Source organism: Eutrema salsugineum, unplaced genomic scaffold, assembly GCF_000478725.1.
Source record: "Eutrema salsugineum unplaced genomic scaffold, Eutsalg1_0 scaffold_16, whole genome shotgun sequence".
Classification (NCBI taxonomy): domain Eukaryota; kingdom Viridiplantae; phylum Streptophyta; class Magnoliopsida; order Brassicales; family Brassicaceae; genus Eutrema; species Eutrema salsugineum.
Window position 1 is genome coordinate 643,969 of NW_006256858.1, and position 18,554 is coordinate 662,522.

At 37.2% G+C, this 18,554-nt stretch overlaps 6 protein-coding genes across 10 annotated transcripts in view; 2 read left to right on the top strand and 4 right to left on the bottom strand.

Annotated features, from left to right (window-relative positions):
* LOC18021211 (histone H2A variant 1) overlaps positions 1–3,913 on the bottom strand; it is a 5,541-nt gene extending 1,628 nt beyond the window's left edge. The window contains exons 1-3 of one of the 3 annotated variants that reach the window (XM_024158033.1): positions 3,870–3,913; positions 3,540–3,686; positions 2,515–2,832 (exon numbers count right to left, since the gene is read on the bottom strand). In XM_024158033.1, coding sequence (XP_024013801.1) covers positions 2,536–2,832; positions 3,540–3,653 — 411 coding nt within the window. In that variant the 5' untranslated portion in view covers positions 3,654–3,686; positions 3,870–3,913 and the 3' untranslated portion in view covers positions 2,515–2,535. Of the gene's footprint in view, positions 1–2,406; positions 2,833–3,539; positions 3,687–3,782; positions 3,839–3,869 lie in introns of those variants that run through there. The other 2 variants (XM_006403495.2, XM_024158034.1) reach the window with 2 other exon arrangements.
* A 1,992-nt stretch (positions 3,914–5,905) lies between these two features.
* LOC18021212 lies at positions 5,906–6,944 on the top strand. Its single transcript, XM_006403496.1, has 3 exons — positions 5,906–6,265; positions 6,347–6,536; positions 6,616–6,944. The coding sequence occupies exons 1-3, from the start codon at positions 5,906–5,908 to the stop codon at positions 6,942–6,944; spliced, it is 879 nt and encodes a 292-aa protein (XP_006403559.1).
* A 133-nt stretch (positions 6,945–7,077) lies between these two features.
* On the bottom strand, positions 7,078–9,998 carry LOC18021213 (ABC transporter F family member 4). 3 transcript variants are annotated; one of them, XM_006403498.2, is made up of 2 exons: positions 9,859–9,998; positions 7,078–9,429 (listed from the first exon to the last, which is right to left on the bottom strand). In XM_006403498.2, the coding sequence occupies exon 2, from the start codon at positions 9,421–9,423 to the stop codon at positions 7,249–7,251; it is 2,175 nt and encodes a 724-aa protein (XP_006403561.1). In that variant the 5' UTR covers positions 9,424–9,429; positions 9,859–9,998; the 3' UTR covers positions 7,078–7,248. The 3 variants fall into 3 exon arrangements, with proteins under 3 accessions (XP_006403561.1, XP_006403560.1, XP_024013799.1); XM_006403497.2 differs by having other exon boundaries at positions 7,078–9,435; XM_024158031.1 differs by having other exon boundaries at positions 7,078–9,781; positions 9,859–9,997.
* A 617-nt stretch (positions 9,999–10,615) lies between these two features.
* LOC18021214 (ABC transporter F family member 4) lies at positions 10,616–12,613 on the bottom strand. The gene has a single exon (XM_006403499.1). It carries the CDS (start codon positions 12,611–12,613, stop codon positions 10,616–10,618), a length of 1,998 nt encoding a protein of 665 aa, XP_006403562.1.
* A 1,136-nt stretch (positions 12,614–13,749) lies between these two features.
* LOC112087787 lies at positions 13,750–14,875 on the top strand. The gene is given in 5 exon segments (XM_024157771.1): positions 13,750–13,791; positions 13,883–14,149; positions 14,258–14,338; positions 14,341–14,397; positions 14,537–14,875. Coding segments are annotated over 5 exon segments (681 nt in total). The 3' UTR covers positions 14,771–14,875.
* Positions 13,809–17,947, bottom strand: LOC18021215. Its single transcript, XM_006403500.2, has 5 exons — positions 17,818–17,947; positions 15,370–17,421; positions 15,092–15,162; positions 14,888–14,989; positions 13,809–14,124 (listed from the first exon to the last, which is right to left on the bottom strand). Exons 2-3 carry the CDS (start codon positions 17,377–17,379, stop codon positions 15,148–15,150), a joined length of 2,025 nt encoding a protein of 674 aa, XP_006403563.1. The 5' UTR covers positions 17,380–17,421; positions 17,818–17,947; the 3' UTR covers positions 13,809–14,124; positions 14,888–14,989; positions 15,092–15,147.
* Between the last annotated feature and the right edge of the window lie 607 nt (positions 17,948–18,554).

Consider the following 18,554-nt stretch of genomic DNA (forward strand, 5'->3'; position numbering starts at 1 on the left):
AAACTTCACCCCCACCTGCATATTACTGAAAACAGTAAATTGCGATTCTTAAATAAGCTACCGAGTTTAATTTGATTTCATTTTTCTAACTTTCGCTTCTTTTTCTTTTTCTTTTGTGTAATGATTGCTTGCAATCTATTTGTACGCCTTTGCAAAATGTGATTTCGTATTTGCTTATTCTTGACTTGGTAGCTTTGGATAACTATGTAATCCTCCGACGTGAGTTTTGTATTTGGATTGCATACCTAAATTGCACGGATTATTTAAAATTTTAATTCTACTGTAGTCTTGTTCGGAAACATGCATAATCACGCAACCAATTATAGCGCCAGAAACTCTTCAAGAAAGAGAAAAAAAAATCTAGCGATGAGAGCTAAACCCGCTACACCATAAACTTTTAATTCACCATCGGAATTAAGTGGTTTCAGTTGTATTATCATAAACTCTTCAAGAAAAAGAAAAAGAACCACAATCATTCAATCAAAATTCCATTATAACCATATCAACAACTATGCAATCTCATAAAAAAAATTCCAAGTTTCTTCTCTTTGGGGTGTCTTTTCAAGAGAGTCATGAGCTTAACATATATCTCAAATTTCCTAAACTAAACACAAATCACGTCTTTGCAATATTTTTATGATTTCCTAATCAAATAATCACACTTCAAACAAACAAGAAATTTCTTTCTTATTTTTAATTTAACTAAGACTATCACTACCAAAAAAACATGCCGAAAACCTACGGAAAATATCGCCAGAAAAACGTAGGAAACGGCTCTTTTTTACCAAATTCTTACAAAATTTTGTCATATGAAATCGGCCGTCGGAAATTGTAGAAGGTAAAAAAATGGTAGGAAAATTCCAACAAAAATGTTGGTTGGATAGTTTTCCTACGGAAATTTTAGTAGAACTTTCCTACCAAATTACTACCATTTTCTATCGATTAGTGTTCCTTTCAATTTCCTACGAAACATCACTTACCTATTTCCTACGATTTTTTTACTAATCTTTTACTACTAATTTCTTACCAATTTCCTACCAATATAATTTTATAAAAATCAAATTAAATTAAAATCGGAAATTGAATTTAAATTAAAATATAAATTAATTATAAATTTGATTTATGAAATAAATACAAAAAACAAAATAAATTCTCTAATTACTATGAGCCTAAAATTTGACTAAGTAATTATTAGTTAGAGGGAGAGAAAGTGAAGACTCTTATTTATAGAACAACTTCTTCACCTTAATTAACTTAGATTGTCGATGTGGGACAAATAAAAAAACATAAGTTTCCTACGAAATTCCTACGATTTTTTCTACAAACGCTATTTCGTAGAAAATCCGTAGAAAAATTTTAATTTATAGTGCAGTTTCTTCATCTAAATTCTTAACTTTTCTATGTGGAACAAACAAAAAAACATATTTTCCTACAAAATTCTTTCGATTTTTCTACAAACAATATTTCGTAAGAAATCCGTAGAACAATTTCCTACGAAATTTCCATCAATGTAACAGTCAATTGGATCCTACAACTTTCCTACCATATTTTCTACGAAAATATTTTACATATTTTCTACGAAAATAAATTTGGTATCCTACCACTTTTTGACATTTTTTGACCGTATTTTCTACGAAAATAAATTTGGTAGGTTATTGGTTGGATATATCCTACCATTTTTTGACATTTTTTTCGTATGAAATTTTTTACATATTTCTTACCACTTTTATTTTTCGTCATAATTGCGTAAATAATTGGTGAAAAATATTTCTACCAAATACATTCGTAGAAATTTTCGTAGGAATTTTCGTAAGAATATGGCATGTTTTCTTGTAGTGTATTACTTCTCTGAATTCCAATCTTGAATTTATTTTCCGGCAACAAGTTCATTTCTATTGAACTTAGATCGCTATCAGTCTCCTCTTTTTTGGATTCTTTGGTTTCTTCAAGTTCAAGCACACTAAGAAAGGAAATTAACATTATGACAAAGCCTTAACGCTTGTGAGTCAGCGAAAAGTGACTGAAGTCTTTTTGTTTTTAAATGAATGGATTGTGCTTATATCTACAATGAATATTTGGTGTATTCGAGCCTAGTTTATGTCTGGTGAGCGCAATTTGGAATCCATAAATCTAATAAATGTTGATTGATGTTACATTTCATGTTAAAATAAAATCTTTGAACAATGCATTCTTCGTATACAAGCTCTTATATATCAAGGGCACTCTGCATGGGACCAAATGATCTCCTCGGTCAATAAATCACTGAAAATGGTTTACTTGTCACTTGACAGAAGCAAATCACAAGAGCATGGAACTTCAATACAACCCAATTAACATTTCCTGATTTAACATTTGCTCAAACGAGAAGCCTAAGAGTTCAAATTAACTCATGTACACCTGAGGATGTCCAGGAGAGAGCAACATTTATCAAGGAACTAATAAGAAAAGGAAAAGCAGTCCGACACTAAACAAACACAAACATCATAAACAACTAACTATAGCAAATCACAGAACCTCAATGGTTTAAGAAACAGATCACTCCTTGGTGGTTTTGTTGATGAGAGACTTGTGGATGTGAGGGATCACACCTCCTCCAGCAATGGTTCCTTTGATGAGCGTGTCAAGCTCCTCATCTCCTCTGATAGCCAACTGCAAGTGCCTTGGAGTTATCCTCTTCACTTTCAGATCTTTGCTCGCGTTTCCAGCTAACTCAAGAACTTCTGCAGTTAGGTACTCAAGAATCGAAGCCGTGTAAACAGCAGCAGTGGCACCAACTCTTCCATGTGCAGAAACTCTAGTCTTGAGTTGCCTATGAATACGGCCCACTGGAAACTAAAAAAATAAAAATAAAAATTCAAACAGCATCCAAGTGAGATTTCATACAATTAGAAAGCAAAGAAAGCCTCAACATCATAAGACCGATCTTTCTACTTGTATGGCTATGCACTACATTAAATATCATAACAGAGTAGAGATAGGTGACAAGGAAAACAGAACATGTATGGTATGCAAAACGTCTATACAATGATTACCATAATTATACTCAAAAGGTTTCTTATGAGGCAGATAAATTCATCTTAACAAACTTTATTTGATATTAAGCTTCATTCAAAAAGCAGATGAAAAACAGTTTACTATAGCATGGCTCTAATCCCAAACAAAACCCATATGGCCTCGTGAGTACAAAAATTAAGCTTCAGAGAATTGAAATCTTTGGGACTTTTAAAATACTAGCTAAACAACTTGGGGGCTCCTAAGTCCTAACATATGACAAAACAACAATATATAGACTGAGATATACAAGTATTCAACGCAACCAGCAACCAATAAATAGCTACACACAAATAAAAAAGAATTTTTAGATCTACAGAATAACATTTTAAAAATTAAGTCAAACATTGGGAACACATAAACGCAAGTAAGGCATGGCAAAAGAAACATTTGTACTTTGAAAAAAATAACACTGTCGCTTTTACATAAACCAAATACACAGATCTTTGTCCTAAATATCTCAATTTGTACTGGTTTGAGGGAATTACCTGAATACCAGCACGAGCAGAGCGAGATATGGGTTTCTTCTTGTCCTTGTCTTTGTCCTTGTTACCAGCCATCGTCTTTGCAGCTACAAGCCCTTTCCCTCCCTTGCCCGCCATGTTCGCTGAAATTGATGCTGCCTTTTTCTAGATCTAACCATACATATTCAAACAAAAACAAGAAAACAAGATTATGTACCAGATCTATTGTAGAAGCACGAAGAATCGGAGAATCTAATAGAAGACTACACCAAACAACACAAGATCTGGAGCGTTTGGTCGATAAACACAAGCAAATCCCGATTCGTGGAGAGAGAGAGAAGAGAGACCAAGTACCTGAGATAACGAGAGAAAAATGAAAGGACGAAGAAACGAAATCTGGACTAATTGAATGGGGTGGGAGTTTTAAAATTGCAAGTTTGGTGGGAGTTTTTAAATATTTTAAAAATCTTGGAGGGAACCTTACACTAGGCGGTAAAAATTTTGCTTGGAACTTCAAAATGTTTTTCTCATTTTGCCATTATACCCTCCACAAATTTGTTTATGAGCTTTTATTCACTATTTTAAAAAAAAAAAAAAAAAGTCAGTCAGATAGATTGCGACTCTCTAGCGATAACATTTTATAAAAGTGAATAAAGTCATCAAACAAAAAAAAGAGACATTAAATCAAGTTCTTCATCTAACTAATCTATATGAATTCAAATGGACTCTTACTCTTATTAACTAATGGAGATTACTGAGAATCCAAAAGACAGCATATTGGCGTTTCAAGTTTGCAAACATCAAAATTTATCCATTTTTATTTTATCAGGAATGGAAAAAAATGTTTTTGGTGATGTTCGTCTTCGCTCACTCACTCGAGTATGCATTTACTTAGTATTGGAATCGTATCTTGAACAAAGATGGAGTTATGTTACTACTTAATATACTAACAATGTTGATTTCATAATTGATGATAATATTCACCTCATATGAGGCAATAGTTTAAATGATTTTAGATTTACAGAGAAAAATCTTTGTAATGAATGAGTTGTTATTAAAAGACTTTGTGATTTACAGTCGTTACGTCTTAAATATGTTAGGATTATGATTTGTGTTCTATTTGTTTTATTATGCAATACAATTAATATTGTAGACAAGATGAATGCAATTTGACTAAAACTATTTATTGTTCTCAGTTTTGTTTTATAGTATATAATTTATTACTGTTAAGTTTATTAGAATTTATGAACTTTACATATAATAATTTGGTAAGATAAATTTACTTTGAACTTTTTTATTATGTAAAGATAATATTGATTCGCGTATAACAAAAAATCATTGTAGACGTAAATATAGTCCGGTACATTGATTTACATCAAAATATAGTTTTATGTGTACACGCGTCAACTTATTATTGGTTTTGCCGTGACTTATTACTACAAAAACTAGTTTCTTTAACATGTGTGAAAAGTTATATAAGAATATCAATATCGAGAGATCGACAAATCGACCAAAACCAAATCTCTCTCAAAGATTAGTTTTTTTTCTGAAAGTTCTTGCTTGATTAAAAAAAAGAAAAAAAAAATCCAGCATTGTATACATTAGGCGAGATCTAAGTAAATACTATCACTCAGACTTTGATTATATATTTTCTTTTTTGCGCAAACTATTCCATATATTATTACAATGATTCAAATTGGTTTGCCTCAGATGTCATCCAGTTCAGAATGAAAGAATTTAGATGGAATTGTGATTCTCATCAATTTCTCATGTGTGTTTGTGTTGTTATTAGTATCTAAGAACTCTCAATATGAGTAGTATTTCCCTTTTTATCTTTTTTTGTTTTTCTAGTTAGATCTTTAAGTTTTTTTTTTAAATGTTCTTAGCCAAAATTTAAATATGTACTGATCATAACAGTTTGGATTTTCTCAATTATGGTGTGTTTGGTGTTAGACTTTTCGGATTTTTTTTTTAAAGATTTAAAAGTCAAAATTTTGTTAAGTATGCTTTTTTTCTCTAATGTTTTAAAATTTGAACTGCTCATTTTCTTACTCTCTAAAATTCTTAATTTTCTAAAGTCACATTTTTCAATTATATTTTTTAAACCACAGTTTTTATTTGAACAGTAAAATTTTTGTAAGATTGATTTTAAAGTTAAAGTGTACAAGAACAATTTATACCAATTACCAAGGAACCCTTATATTTTTTTGTTTGTCTTGATTGTGAAACTTGTTTCTTCTCATTTTGCTTTACGTCCCTCTATATATATTATTATTTTTTAATATTTTTTTTTCCCTAAGCAAATATTTGTTTGACTTCTCTGAGACTTTTGCAGGTACAAGAAAAAACTCCCTCTTAAAATATTTGCTTGAGAGAAACTTGAAAAAAAAATGCCGTACCGTACAAGAATCCAACCGATCATCGGCGATGGGGTAGCAAAGGAGACACCTTTCCCACCAGCGATGAGTCAGATGCCGAAATCGCGACTGAAACAGCTCTTTGAGCGACAGTTTAGCCTGAAAAACATATCAGTTGGAAATCAATCGCTCTCGAGAGACAATGGAGATGAGTTCGAACCAAGCTCTGTTTGTCTGAGAAAGTTGGTTCAGAACTACATGGAGGATCCCGACAGTGGAGAACAACGGTGTGGTGGCCGCAACAGCTGCAACAACTGTTTCAGCGGGAGTGGCACCGATAGCTCCTCTGAAAAAGAATATTCCTCATCTGGGGGATTTCTTAGAAGCGTCAAGGTTTGTTTGATTAACGTTTAAGCAAAATTATGATTGTATACACAATTTCGAAGATTTTTTTTTTTTTTTTTTTTGTTGTAGAATCTGCTTCTTTGTGCTAACATCTCCGAGGGAGAGAGGGACCTGGTGCAAAAGACGACTGAGATCGTCGAGAAGAACAATCACGATTCAAAGTTGCAAACTCTGGTTGATGAATTGGTGGCTTTAGGCTACGATGCAGCAATATGCAAATCTCGTTGGAAGCAATCGAGAAAGCTTGTTTGTCTTGCTGGTACGTTTCTTCTAATTTTGTTTTTGTTTTTCATCTGATCCACCTTAAAGTTATAATAACTGCAAAGCCATGGTAACAGGAGAATATAATTATTTGGATGTGATGATTGGAGGAGAAAGAGTGTTGATCGACATTGATTTCAAGTCGAAATTCCAGATTGCTCGACCTACCAAGACCTATAAGTCGATATCACAAACACTTCCTTACGTTTTTGTGGGACAAGTGGATCGGCTAAAGAAGATTGTGTTTGTTGTGTCTGATGCTGCAAAGAAAAGCATGAAGAAAAAAGGGCTTCCCGTGCCGCCATGGAGGAGAGCAGAGTATGTGTTAAACAAATGGTTGGCTCCTTATGTTCGTGCTAAACGAACCCAAGAAAAAACCGGCAAAAATGTTTGTTTTGAAGATTAGAATTTTCGAATTTTTGTAATAAGAGATGTAACACCAAATAACTTGACAAATTTGTTTTATGGATTCTGTAGAGGCTATTTAAACAAGAGAAAATTTTCAGACAACTAAATTAAAACATAATACTACACTCGAATATGTAAAACGGGGAAGAGGAATTTAGTGTCATATCATTAACGCATATATGTATGATGAAAACACACAATGTCTAAAAGAAATAAAATTTGTCCAAAAGTTTTCAAGTCTGTTCTGAATATAAAAAGGAGTTGAGTTTACTGTTTTACCATTAGAAGCCAACAACAAAACTTCACTCATCAACCTCTTCTCTGATTTCTCTTTGAAGATCTTCTTTGTACTCATCAAATGTGCCATCGAAGAAAGACACTGTTCCGTCTTCTACAACCCAAATCTGACTCTTCTCTTCATCCTGACACACACGTGATATGAGTCTCGAGTCGTGACTCACAAGCACCACTCCTCCACTGAACTCCTCTAGTGCCTCTGCTAACGCATCTATACTCTGCATGTCTAAGTGATTCGTAGGCTCGTCAAGAAGCAAAATGTGTGGCTTAGACATTGAGATTGAAGTGAACACAACCCTAGCTTTTTGTCCACCAGACAATTTCGCAATCGCAGTTAAGTGATTGTTACTTGCTAGTCCAAACTTGCCCAGCTTCGCACGCACCGCCTCTTGCTTGCTAAATCCCTCTTGGTCTGGATGAAGGCGAAGAAGATACTGAACCGGTGTTTCCCCCATTGTTAACAGGTCAACAAAGTGCTGAGAATATCTGCCAATCCTCAGCTTCTGGCTTCTTCTCACTTCACCCTCGGTAGGAACTAAATCTCCCGCAAGTAGATTCAAAAGAGTAGATTTTCCAGCTCCATTAGGCCCAACTATAGCGACCCGTGTACCCATATCAATTCCTACATCAACATCTGAGAGCCTGAAATCTGCCCTATTGGGGTAGCAGAAGCTAACCTCAATCAACTGCAGAAGAGGAGGAGTGAGCTCGGTTGGTTCTGGAAAATGGAACTCCACGCTATAATCTCTCCACTTCCTCGGAGCTTCCGGTGCTGGGCCATCCTCATCTATCGCCTTACCCTTTGCTTTACTCTTGGATGCTTCTTTCGCCACAGCAAACTTGGCCCTGTCCTTTACCTTCTCCTGTTGAGCACGGTTTCCAGATCTCTTAGCTGCTTGAACCTGTTTCTCATATTTCTCAAACTTTTTGTTCATCTCCTTGCGTCGCTGATCATATCCAGTTTCGAAACTATCGAAGTTACCACGATAGAAGTGGAGATTCTGGTCATGCAAATGTATTATATCAGTGCAGACAGTGTTGAGGAAGTCTCGGTCATGTGAAACAACTACCAACGTCTTCTTCCAGCGACACAGATACTCCTCTAACCAGAGAACAGCTCTCAGGTCGAGATGGTTGGTGGGTTCATCTAACAACAAAAGAGTAGGTTGCACAAAGAGAGCTCTAGCTAACGATATTCGCATCCTCCAGCCACCACTGAACGATTGAGTTGCACGGACTTGCATATCTTTTGTGAAACCTAACCCCGCAAGTATTTTGGAAGCCTGTGCTTCAGCAGCATCTGACCCCAAGATCTCTAGCCTCTCATACAATTCAGCAAGCTTCTCTCCAGAATCATCATCTTCGTCACCATTATCTCCGTCAGCTCCAGAAGACGAATTCTGCAGAGCTGCAACCTCCTCCCTTAGCTTAACCAACTCTTCATTGGCAGAAACAACTGCTTCCAGAGCACTCTTTTCATCAGCGACCACCTCTTGCTCAACAAGAAGAACATCAATATTCTTCGGAACTGGAATCTTCCTCCATGCTAAAAGCTTTAACAGTGTAGACTTCCCCATTCCATTCGGCCCGACCAATCCGTACCTTTTTCCATGTGAAATCTTGACTGATGCATTCTTCAAAAGTTCTTTACCTCGCGCAGAGACGGAAAAAGAATCTATCGTTATATCTTTAACATTCGCATCAGCCATGTCTTCTCCTTCGAGCACGGAAGTCTTGCTTCCAATAACAACCGTGAATGCATCATGGTCGTCCTTCAAGGCCTCCCTCTTTGCAAGCTCTGCAGCCTGGAGAACTGCTTTTTCTTTGGCCTCTCGCTTCTTCTGTTCCTTATTGGTCACAGAGATATCAAGATGCCTCTGTTCGCTCTTCTGCTTTAACTTCTGTTTCTGTTCCCCATCAGAAGTGCCCTCGTCTTCTTCTGATGAAGGAGGAAGATCTATGTCTTCCATGTAACCTTTATTTGGAACAGTCCTGGCTCTGGATGATGAAGCGGCTCTGGATGAAGAAGAGGCTCTGGATGATGAAGCTTTCTTGGGTTTATCATCTTTCGGCTCCATGCTTGCAAGCATCGCTGAGACTGATAGTTTCTCCTTTTTCGGTTCTTTAGAAGAATCTTTTCCACTTGGCTTCCCACTCTCATCTGACTTCTTCTTACCCATTTAAATCTGTATCTGACATGAGACGACAATTTCTTTTTATAAAAGCCGATGAGTAATCAGAATCATATAAATTTTGGGGATTTTTTTTCCTAGCTCCAATTACATACTTATCAACGAGAAATCAAAATCAACCAGACAGATATCATATTATGTAGCAAACAACTCGACAATCTTCGAAACTCAGAGCTGGTTCTGATTCTGAACAGAGCCCCCTAATTAGGGATTCTACTAACTCGATCCAGAGGTTTCAATTACTGGGTTTCGTTTACCTAAATCATCACGAGAAAATTTTGGATTCCAAATCTATATACTCTCAAGATAAATATATCTCGACAAATCTAGGTAAAGTTTCTACCACCTGTGAAATACGAACATGACGGGAACAATTAGACTAATCAATCTTCGCTTGAGTTACTATTGGGATTCGAGACAAACCTGAGAGATGGCGAAACCAAATTCGGATTAAGATTGAATACTTGCTCTGGAGGAATTGATCGAGAGGTTGAGGGAGTTTTGAGAGAGACAACGCGGCGCAAAAGCAATGAAGAAGATTGTTGTATGAAGAAGAATCACAATCGAGGTAACAATGAAAGAGATTGGGTTTTAACCCTTTTCTAATTTTTAAAGCAATTCGGCCCAAAGTCTCTCATTGAACCGGAGTTGCACAAATAGAAATTGTAGGAAAAGAAAAGATACTGAACCGAACCGATATATTGTACAAAGGGTGGTGACAGTGGTCAAAATCTGGTTTCCTTTCGGTTTAAGTTCAAGTGATTCGGTTTTAAAATAGTTGTAACCAAAACCTGTACCATATTTTTTTATACGATCTCCGTTTTGAATTTTAATAAAACCTAGGCCTAATCAGCATGGCATAAAAGAGCCGACGATTAAGATTTTGCATCTACCAAACTCATCACCATTATCGTTCGAAAATTCAAGATTCAGTTTCATAAAAATCTATGCAGCCTAAATAGTCTAGTTTCATAGATGTTATGCATATGGTGTCATGTCATTAACATTTAACCTTAATTATCACGCAACGCATAGATGATGAGAAAAAAACACGATGGCTAAAATAAATCGTTTACGACTTCTCAAGTGTTAATAAATACAAAGGAGAGTGAGTTTGTCTTAGAAGCCAACAAGGCAACAAATACAAAATTCATCCATCAACCTCTGTGTTGGTTTCTGTTTATAGATTTTCCTTGTACTCTTCATATGAGCCTGGGAAGACAGTCACGGTTCCGTCCTCTACGACCCAAATTTCACTCTTGTCCACATTTTTACAGACAAGTGATACGAGTCCCGGCTCGTGACTCACCAACACAACTCCTCCTGTGAACTCATCTAATGCTTTCGCCAACGCATCTTTAGTCTGCTCGTCTAAGTGATTTGTTGGCTCGTCAAGAAGCAGAATGTGTGGCTTCGACATTGAGATCGAGGCTAACACAACTCTAGCCTTTTCTCCTCCTGACAATTCCGAGATTGAAGCTACGTGTCTGTGACCTGGTAGCCCAAACTTGCCTAGTTTTGCACGTACCGGTTCTTCCTTGCTAAATTCCTCTTGGTCAGAACAAAGGCGGAGAAGATACTTAACCGGTGTTTCCTCCATAGTTAACTGGTCAACAAAGTGCTGAGAGTACATGCCAATCCTCAGCTTCTGGCTTCTTAACACTTCACCTTCGGTTGGAACTAAATCTCCCGCAATAAGTTTCAACAGAGTGGACTTTCCAGCTCCGTTTGGCCCAACTATAGCGACCCGTGTACCCATATTGATACATAGATCAACATCTAAGAGCTTGAACTCTGGCTTTTCAGTGTACCAGAAGCTAACCTTTAGTTTCAGAAGAGGATCAGGGAGTTTGGTTGGTTCTGGAAAATCTAACACGATACTTTTCAGCTTTCTTGGAGGTTTTAGTGGTGTTGGGCCTTCTTCATCCATCTCCTTACCCTTTGTCTTACCCTTAGCTGTTTTTCTCTCTGCAAACTTCTCCTGTTGAGCCTTGTTTCCAGACCTCTTAGCTGCTTCATCTCGTTTCCTTTGAATCTCAAACTTTTTCTTCACCTCATTGCATTGCTTCTCATATGCAAATTTGAAATCGTCGTGATTACCACGAAAGAAGTCGAGACTCTTGTCATGCAGATGTATTATATTTGTGCAGACTTTGTTGAGGAAGTCCGGGTTATGTGAGACAACAACAAGCGTTTTCTTCAAGGAACACAAGTACTCTTCTAACCATGAAACAGCTTTATGGTCGAGATGGTTTGTGGGTTCATCTAACAACAAAAGACTAGGTTGCATAAAGAGAGCTCTAGCTAACGATATTCTCATCCTCCAGCCACCACTGAACGATTGAGTTGCACGCACTTGCATATCGTTTGTGAAACCTAAGCCCGCAAGAATCTTGGACGCACGTGGTTCAGCAGAATCTGACCCCAAATCCTCTAGCCTCTTGTACAATTCAGCAAGCTTTTCTCCAGAATCATCATCATCTACTCCAGAAGACGAATCCTTCTGCAGAGCTTTATCCTCTTCACGTAGCTTAACCAACTCTTCATTGGCGGAAACAACTAAGTCCAGAGCACTCGTTTCACCACTAGGCACTTCTTGGTCGACGAGAAGAACACTGATATTCTTGGGAACTGGAATCATCCTCCATTCTAAAAGCTTCAACAGTGAAGACTTCCCAGTTCCATTCTTCCCTACAAAACCATACCTTCTTCCATGTGATAGCTTCAAAGATACGTTCTTCATGAGTTCTTTCCCACAAACCGAAACGGAAAAAGAACCGGTGGATATATCTTGAACATTCGCATCAGCTGTGTCTTCTCCTTCGAGCACCGAAGCTTTGCTTCCAATAACAACCGTGAATGCATCACGGTCGTTCTTCAAGTCCTCACTGATCTTTGCATTCGCTAATCTTTCTTTCTTCTTCTTCTCTAGCTTCTTTTGTTTCTTATCATCAGTCACGGAGGTATCAGTCTGCATTTGTTCGCTCCTCTGATTCCTCCTTGCTTCCATCTTTCCCTCCTTCTCATCGCCTTCCTCTTCGACTTCCTGAGGAGGAAAATTTATGCCATCAGTGTAGGATGAAGTATTTTGATCATTCTTGGATGTGGATGATGAACTCTGCTTTGGTTTCTTCTCTTTCGAATCTTTTCCACTTGGTTTCTCCTTCTTCTGACACATTTAAGCCTGTATCTGAAAATTGATGAGTAAATCAAAATCATGTAGGATTTAAAATTACATGATTCATCAACGAGAAATCATAATCAAAACAGACATTAATCATATTTTCTAGCAAGCAAACTCGAATAATTTTTCAGACTAGCTCAAGGCTGGTTTTCAACAAAGCCCCTCACCCTAAATTAGGGTTCTGCCTCAGAGAGCAGTCAATTCGACGCAACGATTCAATCACTGGTTTCAATGAGTCAGTGCATTACGAAACAGAATCAGAACAAGTAGACTCAGTTAAATTACTTTGAGACTGGAAACAAACCTGAGAGACACGAAAGCAAAATTGGGATTAAGATCGAATATGGACAAAAGCTTGCTTGGGTAGGTTGATGGAGTTTGAGTCAAGTAGGGCACGACGCGGCGCGCAAATCCGGAAAGACGAGCGATTTGTTTTTCTTTTTGAGTTTTTATAAGCGAAATTTGATCCGGTTCGAGTTATCCGGGTTTGCGGTTTTCCTTGACAAAACAGTACAAACTAAAACCGATATCGTATTAGATCATTTGGTTTAGGTCCAGCCGTCCAGGTTTAGATCGAGTTTCGGTTTGGGTTGCCTTTTCGGTTCAGAGTTAAGAGTGTATAGAAAAAATACTGTACATTGTGTTCAAAAATCGAAAATTAGACTTAATTCAATGTTTTAACATCTCTTTTTTAGTAAATTCTATTTGGTTCACTTCGGTTAATCTGATTAAATACCAAAGTACATTCATCGATTTCTTTTTCTATCAAGGTTAGACCATCACAGACTGGAGTCTTAAACCAAAATATAGCTTTACACATCGAATTACACACTTGATTGATACTAGATCACAAAATTTCTCCTCAAAGTGAGACAAAAGTATTGAACACTACTAATAACATTTGCTCCACATGAAATATCTTGAAAATCCTGGCGTAGAGTTAACCAGAGGAATACCAAGTTCCTGCAATAAGTTAGTCAAACCATACTAACTCACCCTTCTGCAATTGATCTTGAGACAGCGAGTTGTTTATTTGCTCGCCAAGAAATAATTGAAGAACCAAAGAACACAGAGAAGCTTGTGAGGCATAATCAGCATATCTGTGTAAATCTTGAGTTGCACCTCAGAAAATGAGTAGTCAAGTCTCTGTTCAACATAATGCAAACGGATTCGTACGGGGTCTATAAAGATAATTGATTTATATAAATAACACAAGAAAACAAGACTTTTTATATAAAACATTTTTGCTAATTAAATTATAAGACTCAAGAGTTAAGAGAAGCTTTTGAAAATATCAAAGCCAGAGGCAAGGAGATTACTACTCTGCTCAACAATGCCAGCAAAATATCCAATAATGTTGTTAGTATTGGAGGCAACTATACTAAAGAGACTTCACAGGAACTTTACTGCAGCGAGGTATCACCCTGCGTTGACTCTATTGTGCAGGCAGCAGTTGAAGAAGCCAAGGAGCGACTAAAAAAGCTCGATCAAGATTATCAACGCACCTACAAAAAGTACATAGTAGCACAAGTAAGCATATCAAATGAACAAAACATACAAAACAATAATTCCTTGTAGTGTTGTTAGAAGCCTCTCTTTTTTTTTCAATTACTTATGTTTAATAAAGTCTATGCACAGTCAAACATGTATAGGTGCTACATCGAAGGAAAAGCCTGAAAACATCACATTCGCTGGTCTGGATACTGTATCAATACAATAGCAAGCTGAAGAATCTGGTGAAGCTAATGCAGAATATTCTTGACAGGCTCAAATTCAATAAAGAAGAAACGTCATAACGAGGAACATCCACACAACCAATCAAATCATTCTGTGTTTCATCGTGCATACATCATTACTAGGTCTTTTTTTTTCTCTCAAATTTGATGAAACATTTCATTACCATCGTTTTGTCCCTAGGCAGAAGTATTTTATGGACTGGTTTGGCTTGTAACATATTACCTAATTCTCATTCGTTTTTTTTTGCAACAAAACTTGTTTTCGAGCAAGAAATTCCTGATATTGCACGGTTGTGGAAGCTTGGCACAAGAAAATATAATACTACAACAGAAAGCAGAACACAAACAACCAAGCAATGACGAGCTGAGTAGAAAAGCAATTGATTTCAAAGCAATTAACTCGGAGGTACTATAATACTCTTACCCTAGCGAGGCTCTCTGTTTAACAGCAAAATTAAATGAGATTAGAAATTTACTTCGTCATCTTAGCAATTGCTACAGATGGCTTTCACTTGAGCCCAAAGAGACTCACCATGGTGACTTGCATAAGAATTAGTGAGACGAAGATAGAGTGATGAATGAATGGCCAGAATCGACCGCAAGTATCATATGTAGTCTCGTACACATCTTCCATCTGTAGAAAAAAAAAAAATGGAAACCAGAGTAACGTTAGTAATGCCCAGTATTTTGTGAAAACAATCACAGATCTTAAAAGAGGGTTTTAAAAAAGCTAGACCTGGTTGAAGTAGACAATGTATCCAAGGAAAAAATAGCCAACAAGGAAGGGGAGCATTAATGGTGCGACCACTGCATATATCATACCGATCATTATCAATAAGGACACTGTGGGGATAACCCTAAAATATGGAAACGAAAAGAGATAAGGGTTTCTCTCTTTTCCTTTCCCATAAGTGTACGATCTTATGATATTAAATGTTATCAGCCCCGACTGAAGAATCTCCAAAGAGAAACCAGACAGCCCATCTGTCAAAATAAATGTCATAAAAAACTCACCTTATATAATTCACAAGGAGTTGCAGCCGGGTCTAGTTCCAGACAACCCTCTGGTACATTATCAGCTTCTTCCCCTGTGAGAATGTAGTGAGGCACTTGGTGAGAGAACCTAAACATTTCTTCCTTTGCAATCTTTCTCACATCCTTCTGATCTGTGCTCCTGCGGAAAACCGCCCTGAATCCTTCAGCTTTAAGTAAGAGAGTCACGGTAACATTTTGCTTGTCGTGAGTGTAGTCATCAAGAACTTCCACCATGTCGTACTTGTGTATGACTTCATCAGGGGTATCCTTGTCCCACTCAGAGGACCAGTTTCGATACAATGCCCAAACTTGTCCCTTTTTGGGGAGAATACGAAGGAGTCCTTTTGCACCTTTGGTGAAATCAACTTTATGTGAGAAGGCGTTTAGTGTATCCGTTGACTCATACCTCCCTGACCTAAAATCCCCACATGATTTAGCAAAACCAGAGCCTACCCAGTCTATAGGACCAAACTCTCTGCAGCTTTTGGTGTTAAGCCAGCTGATTCTCATCTTAAAGGGATTCAAAGAAATCACCTTTTGGATGCGGGCATAAAACCGAGGCATTCCATCATCATCGTCATAAGCAGCCCAAATCTGATCGTCTTCAAATGAGTTTTCAGATCGGTCCAGATCAAAGTTGTGAAAGTCTGAATCCGGAACAACGATTGCATTTACTTCGTCAACCATCTCTGAGTCCTTGGAAACTTCCTCGGGTGGCCCACTCTTTATTTCAACCTCACTTGCCTTGCTATTCATCTTGCTTGTTGCTTTCATGCTCTTTTTCTCCTTTTCGTTTGCTTTCACATCCTCTACCATTACAGAGGCTATCTTCGAAAATCTCTTAGATATATCTTCCTGAACCTTCTTCATAAGCGCTTTTGTTATGTCACAAGGTAATATCATTCCTGGTATATGAGTAGCATGACGAGAGCCTATGATGTTTAGCATTTCAGGATTTCCTTTGGGAGGATTAAATGGACCAAACATATGGGAATCATCGGTCTTTGACCTTTTAAGATTCCTCAGATCCGAGTTTGTGAATCCTCTAGCAGTATCCCTTTCTTGCGACTCCCCAAACTCTCTTTTCAATCCATCTCGTGCTTGCTGAACTACATTCGTAGCTTGATTTGTGACGTTTCGGCTATTAGAACCGTCCATCCTTGACAAAGATTCGCACCGAAAACCATGGCTAACAGATGGTTTAGACTCTCTCCCCGTTGAAGCACCAGACGAGTTTTTGGTTGCAGCTTGATTTTTGGAACTCCGTTGCTGTTGGTTGGCTGGCTTCGGAACACTTGCAGGCGCAGTTTTCTCAGCTGCAATGAAACCCTCACGACAGTTTGGACAAAGCAAAGTCTGGTTAAGATAAACTCTCAAGTACTCATATTGCGTCTTGCACCTGTTACACATTGTCCAAAACGTACTACTCTCCTTCTGAACCGAAGCAGGCGGATCCGTGCGGGATCTATCCATACGAGCAGAAGGCTTAGTTCTAGCCCTAGCATTCGAAACCACAAACTCTTTTACATTTTGAAACCCGTAAGACCTTGGTGGAATCCCACTCTGTGTTGTTGTGAATCTTTGTTGAGCTTCTTTAAGCCTCTTTATGTTATATGAGAACCTCCTAACCTTGTCAGATAGTATACTCCAAGCTTCAGAAAGCAGCTTAAACGCACCTTCTGCACCTTTACACTTATTTTTATCTGGATGGAGCAAAAGAGCTAATTTCCGATACTGTTTTCTCACTGCTTCATCATCAGCCAAAGGATCAACACCAAGGATACCATACCAATCAGCCTCTCCGTTTATTTGTTTCTCTCCAGAGATATAAACATCAACAGTCATCAACAACTGTTTCAAACCATCTAGCTGGGGATACAAGTTCTGAGCTTTGTTAGCGAATTTTTTAGCACCATCGTAATCCTTTTCTGTGACCTTCCTCTCAGCAATATCCATTGCTCTTTTCGCTTCATCCTTGTTGCATTCCATTTCCTAGAGGATCTTCAACAGAATCCTCAAAACGTTTCACCACTGTCTCCACAGAAAATCAAAAGGAACAAACCAAAAAATGAGAGTAGATTCAGTGGAATGTACATGTCCCTAATAGCTCAACATTCTCAAAGATATTAGATTTATTTCCATATGAAGGTTTAACAAGCTACAAAGTGAAAGAAATGTCCCATGATCTGATATAGATGCATATCTGATCCAACTTGGTAAGAACATAAATGCAAATCAATCTTATCCGGTGGCTATTAACCGATAAAAGCATCCCCAAAAACCCGGTTTTAAACACAACCATTTACCCAAGATAAATAAACCCAGACAATTCTAGGTAAATTTTCTACCAGCTGTGAAATACGAACATGACGGGAACATTTAGACTTATCAATGTTCGCTTGAGTAACTTAGGGATTCGAGACAAACCTGAGAGATGGCGAAACCAATTTCGGATTAAGATTGAATACTTGCTTTGGAGGAAATTGATGGAGAGGTAAGAGGGAATTTTTGAGAGAGACAACGCGGCGCAAAAGTAATGAAGAAGATTGTTGTGTATGAAGAAGAATCACAATCGATTCAACTAACCATGAAAGAGATTGGGTTTTCCTAACCTGTGGGAGCTGGATTTTTCACATCCGGCCCGGCCCAAACCGGCCCACAAAATCCAGCAAAAATATAATTTATTTTAATTATAATAATATTCGAAATTGAGCCAAATTAATAATCAGCCCAATACATAATTTAATCTATCAAGCTATTCGCGGATCAACTAAATGTTACTTCGTATATGCGACTTGACAAGTTCTGAGCTCCAAAATATCTGATCAAATTCAAAGATATTCTACAAATAATTTAGAATCGTTCGCGGAGATCACAAAAACGATATAAAAGAAGAGAAGTATAAAAGAAGTTCAAATATGCGGCAATAGTTCAAATTTCAAAGAAAAAGGTAAAAGAAGTTCTGAGTTACACGAAATCAACAACTTTTCTCTTTGAAAATCCCTAGAAAACTATACTTTTTTTCTTCAAAAAATCTATTATTCATCTTCAATTAAATTAATATAAATTTAATTTCTTCAATAAATTTTTATATTCGATGATTCAAATAAATCTGGCCCATTATTATAAATCTCTAATCCAAAAGTTATACACTGTGAGTGTGG

Bases quoted from the DNA above. Each gene is read 5' to 3' on its own strand.
- LOC18021212 (XM_006403496.1), top strand. From the start codon at position 5,906: ATGCCGTACCGTACAAGAATCCAACCGATCATCGGCGATGGGGTAGCA. The intron at 6,266-6,346 runs GTTTGTTTGATT...TTTTTGTTGTAG, and splicing joins GATTTCTTAGAAGCGTCAAG to AATCTGCTTCTTTGTGCTAA. The intron at 6,537-6,615 runs GTACGTTTCTTC...CCATGGTAACAG, and splicing joins AAAGCTTGTTTGTCTTGCTG to GAGAATATAATTATTTGGAT.
- LOC18021213 (XM_006403498.2), bottom strand. From the start codon at position 9,423: ATGGGTAAGAAGAAGTCAGATGAGAGTGGGAAGCCAAGTGGAAAAGAT.
- LOC18021214 (XM_006403499.1), bottom strand. From the start codon at position 12,613: ATGTGTCAGAAGAAGGAGAAACCAAGTGGAAAAGATTCGAAAGAGAAG.
- LOC18021215 (XM_006403500.2), bottom strand. From the start codon at position 17,379: ATGGAATGCAACAAGGATGAAGCGAAAAGAGCAATGGATATTGCTGAG.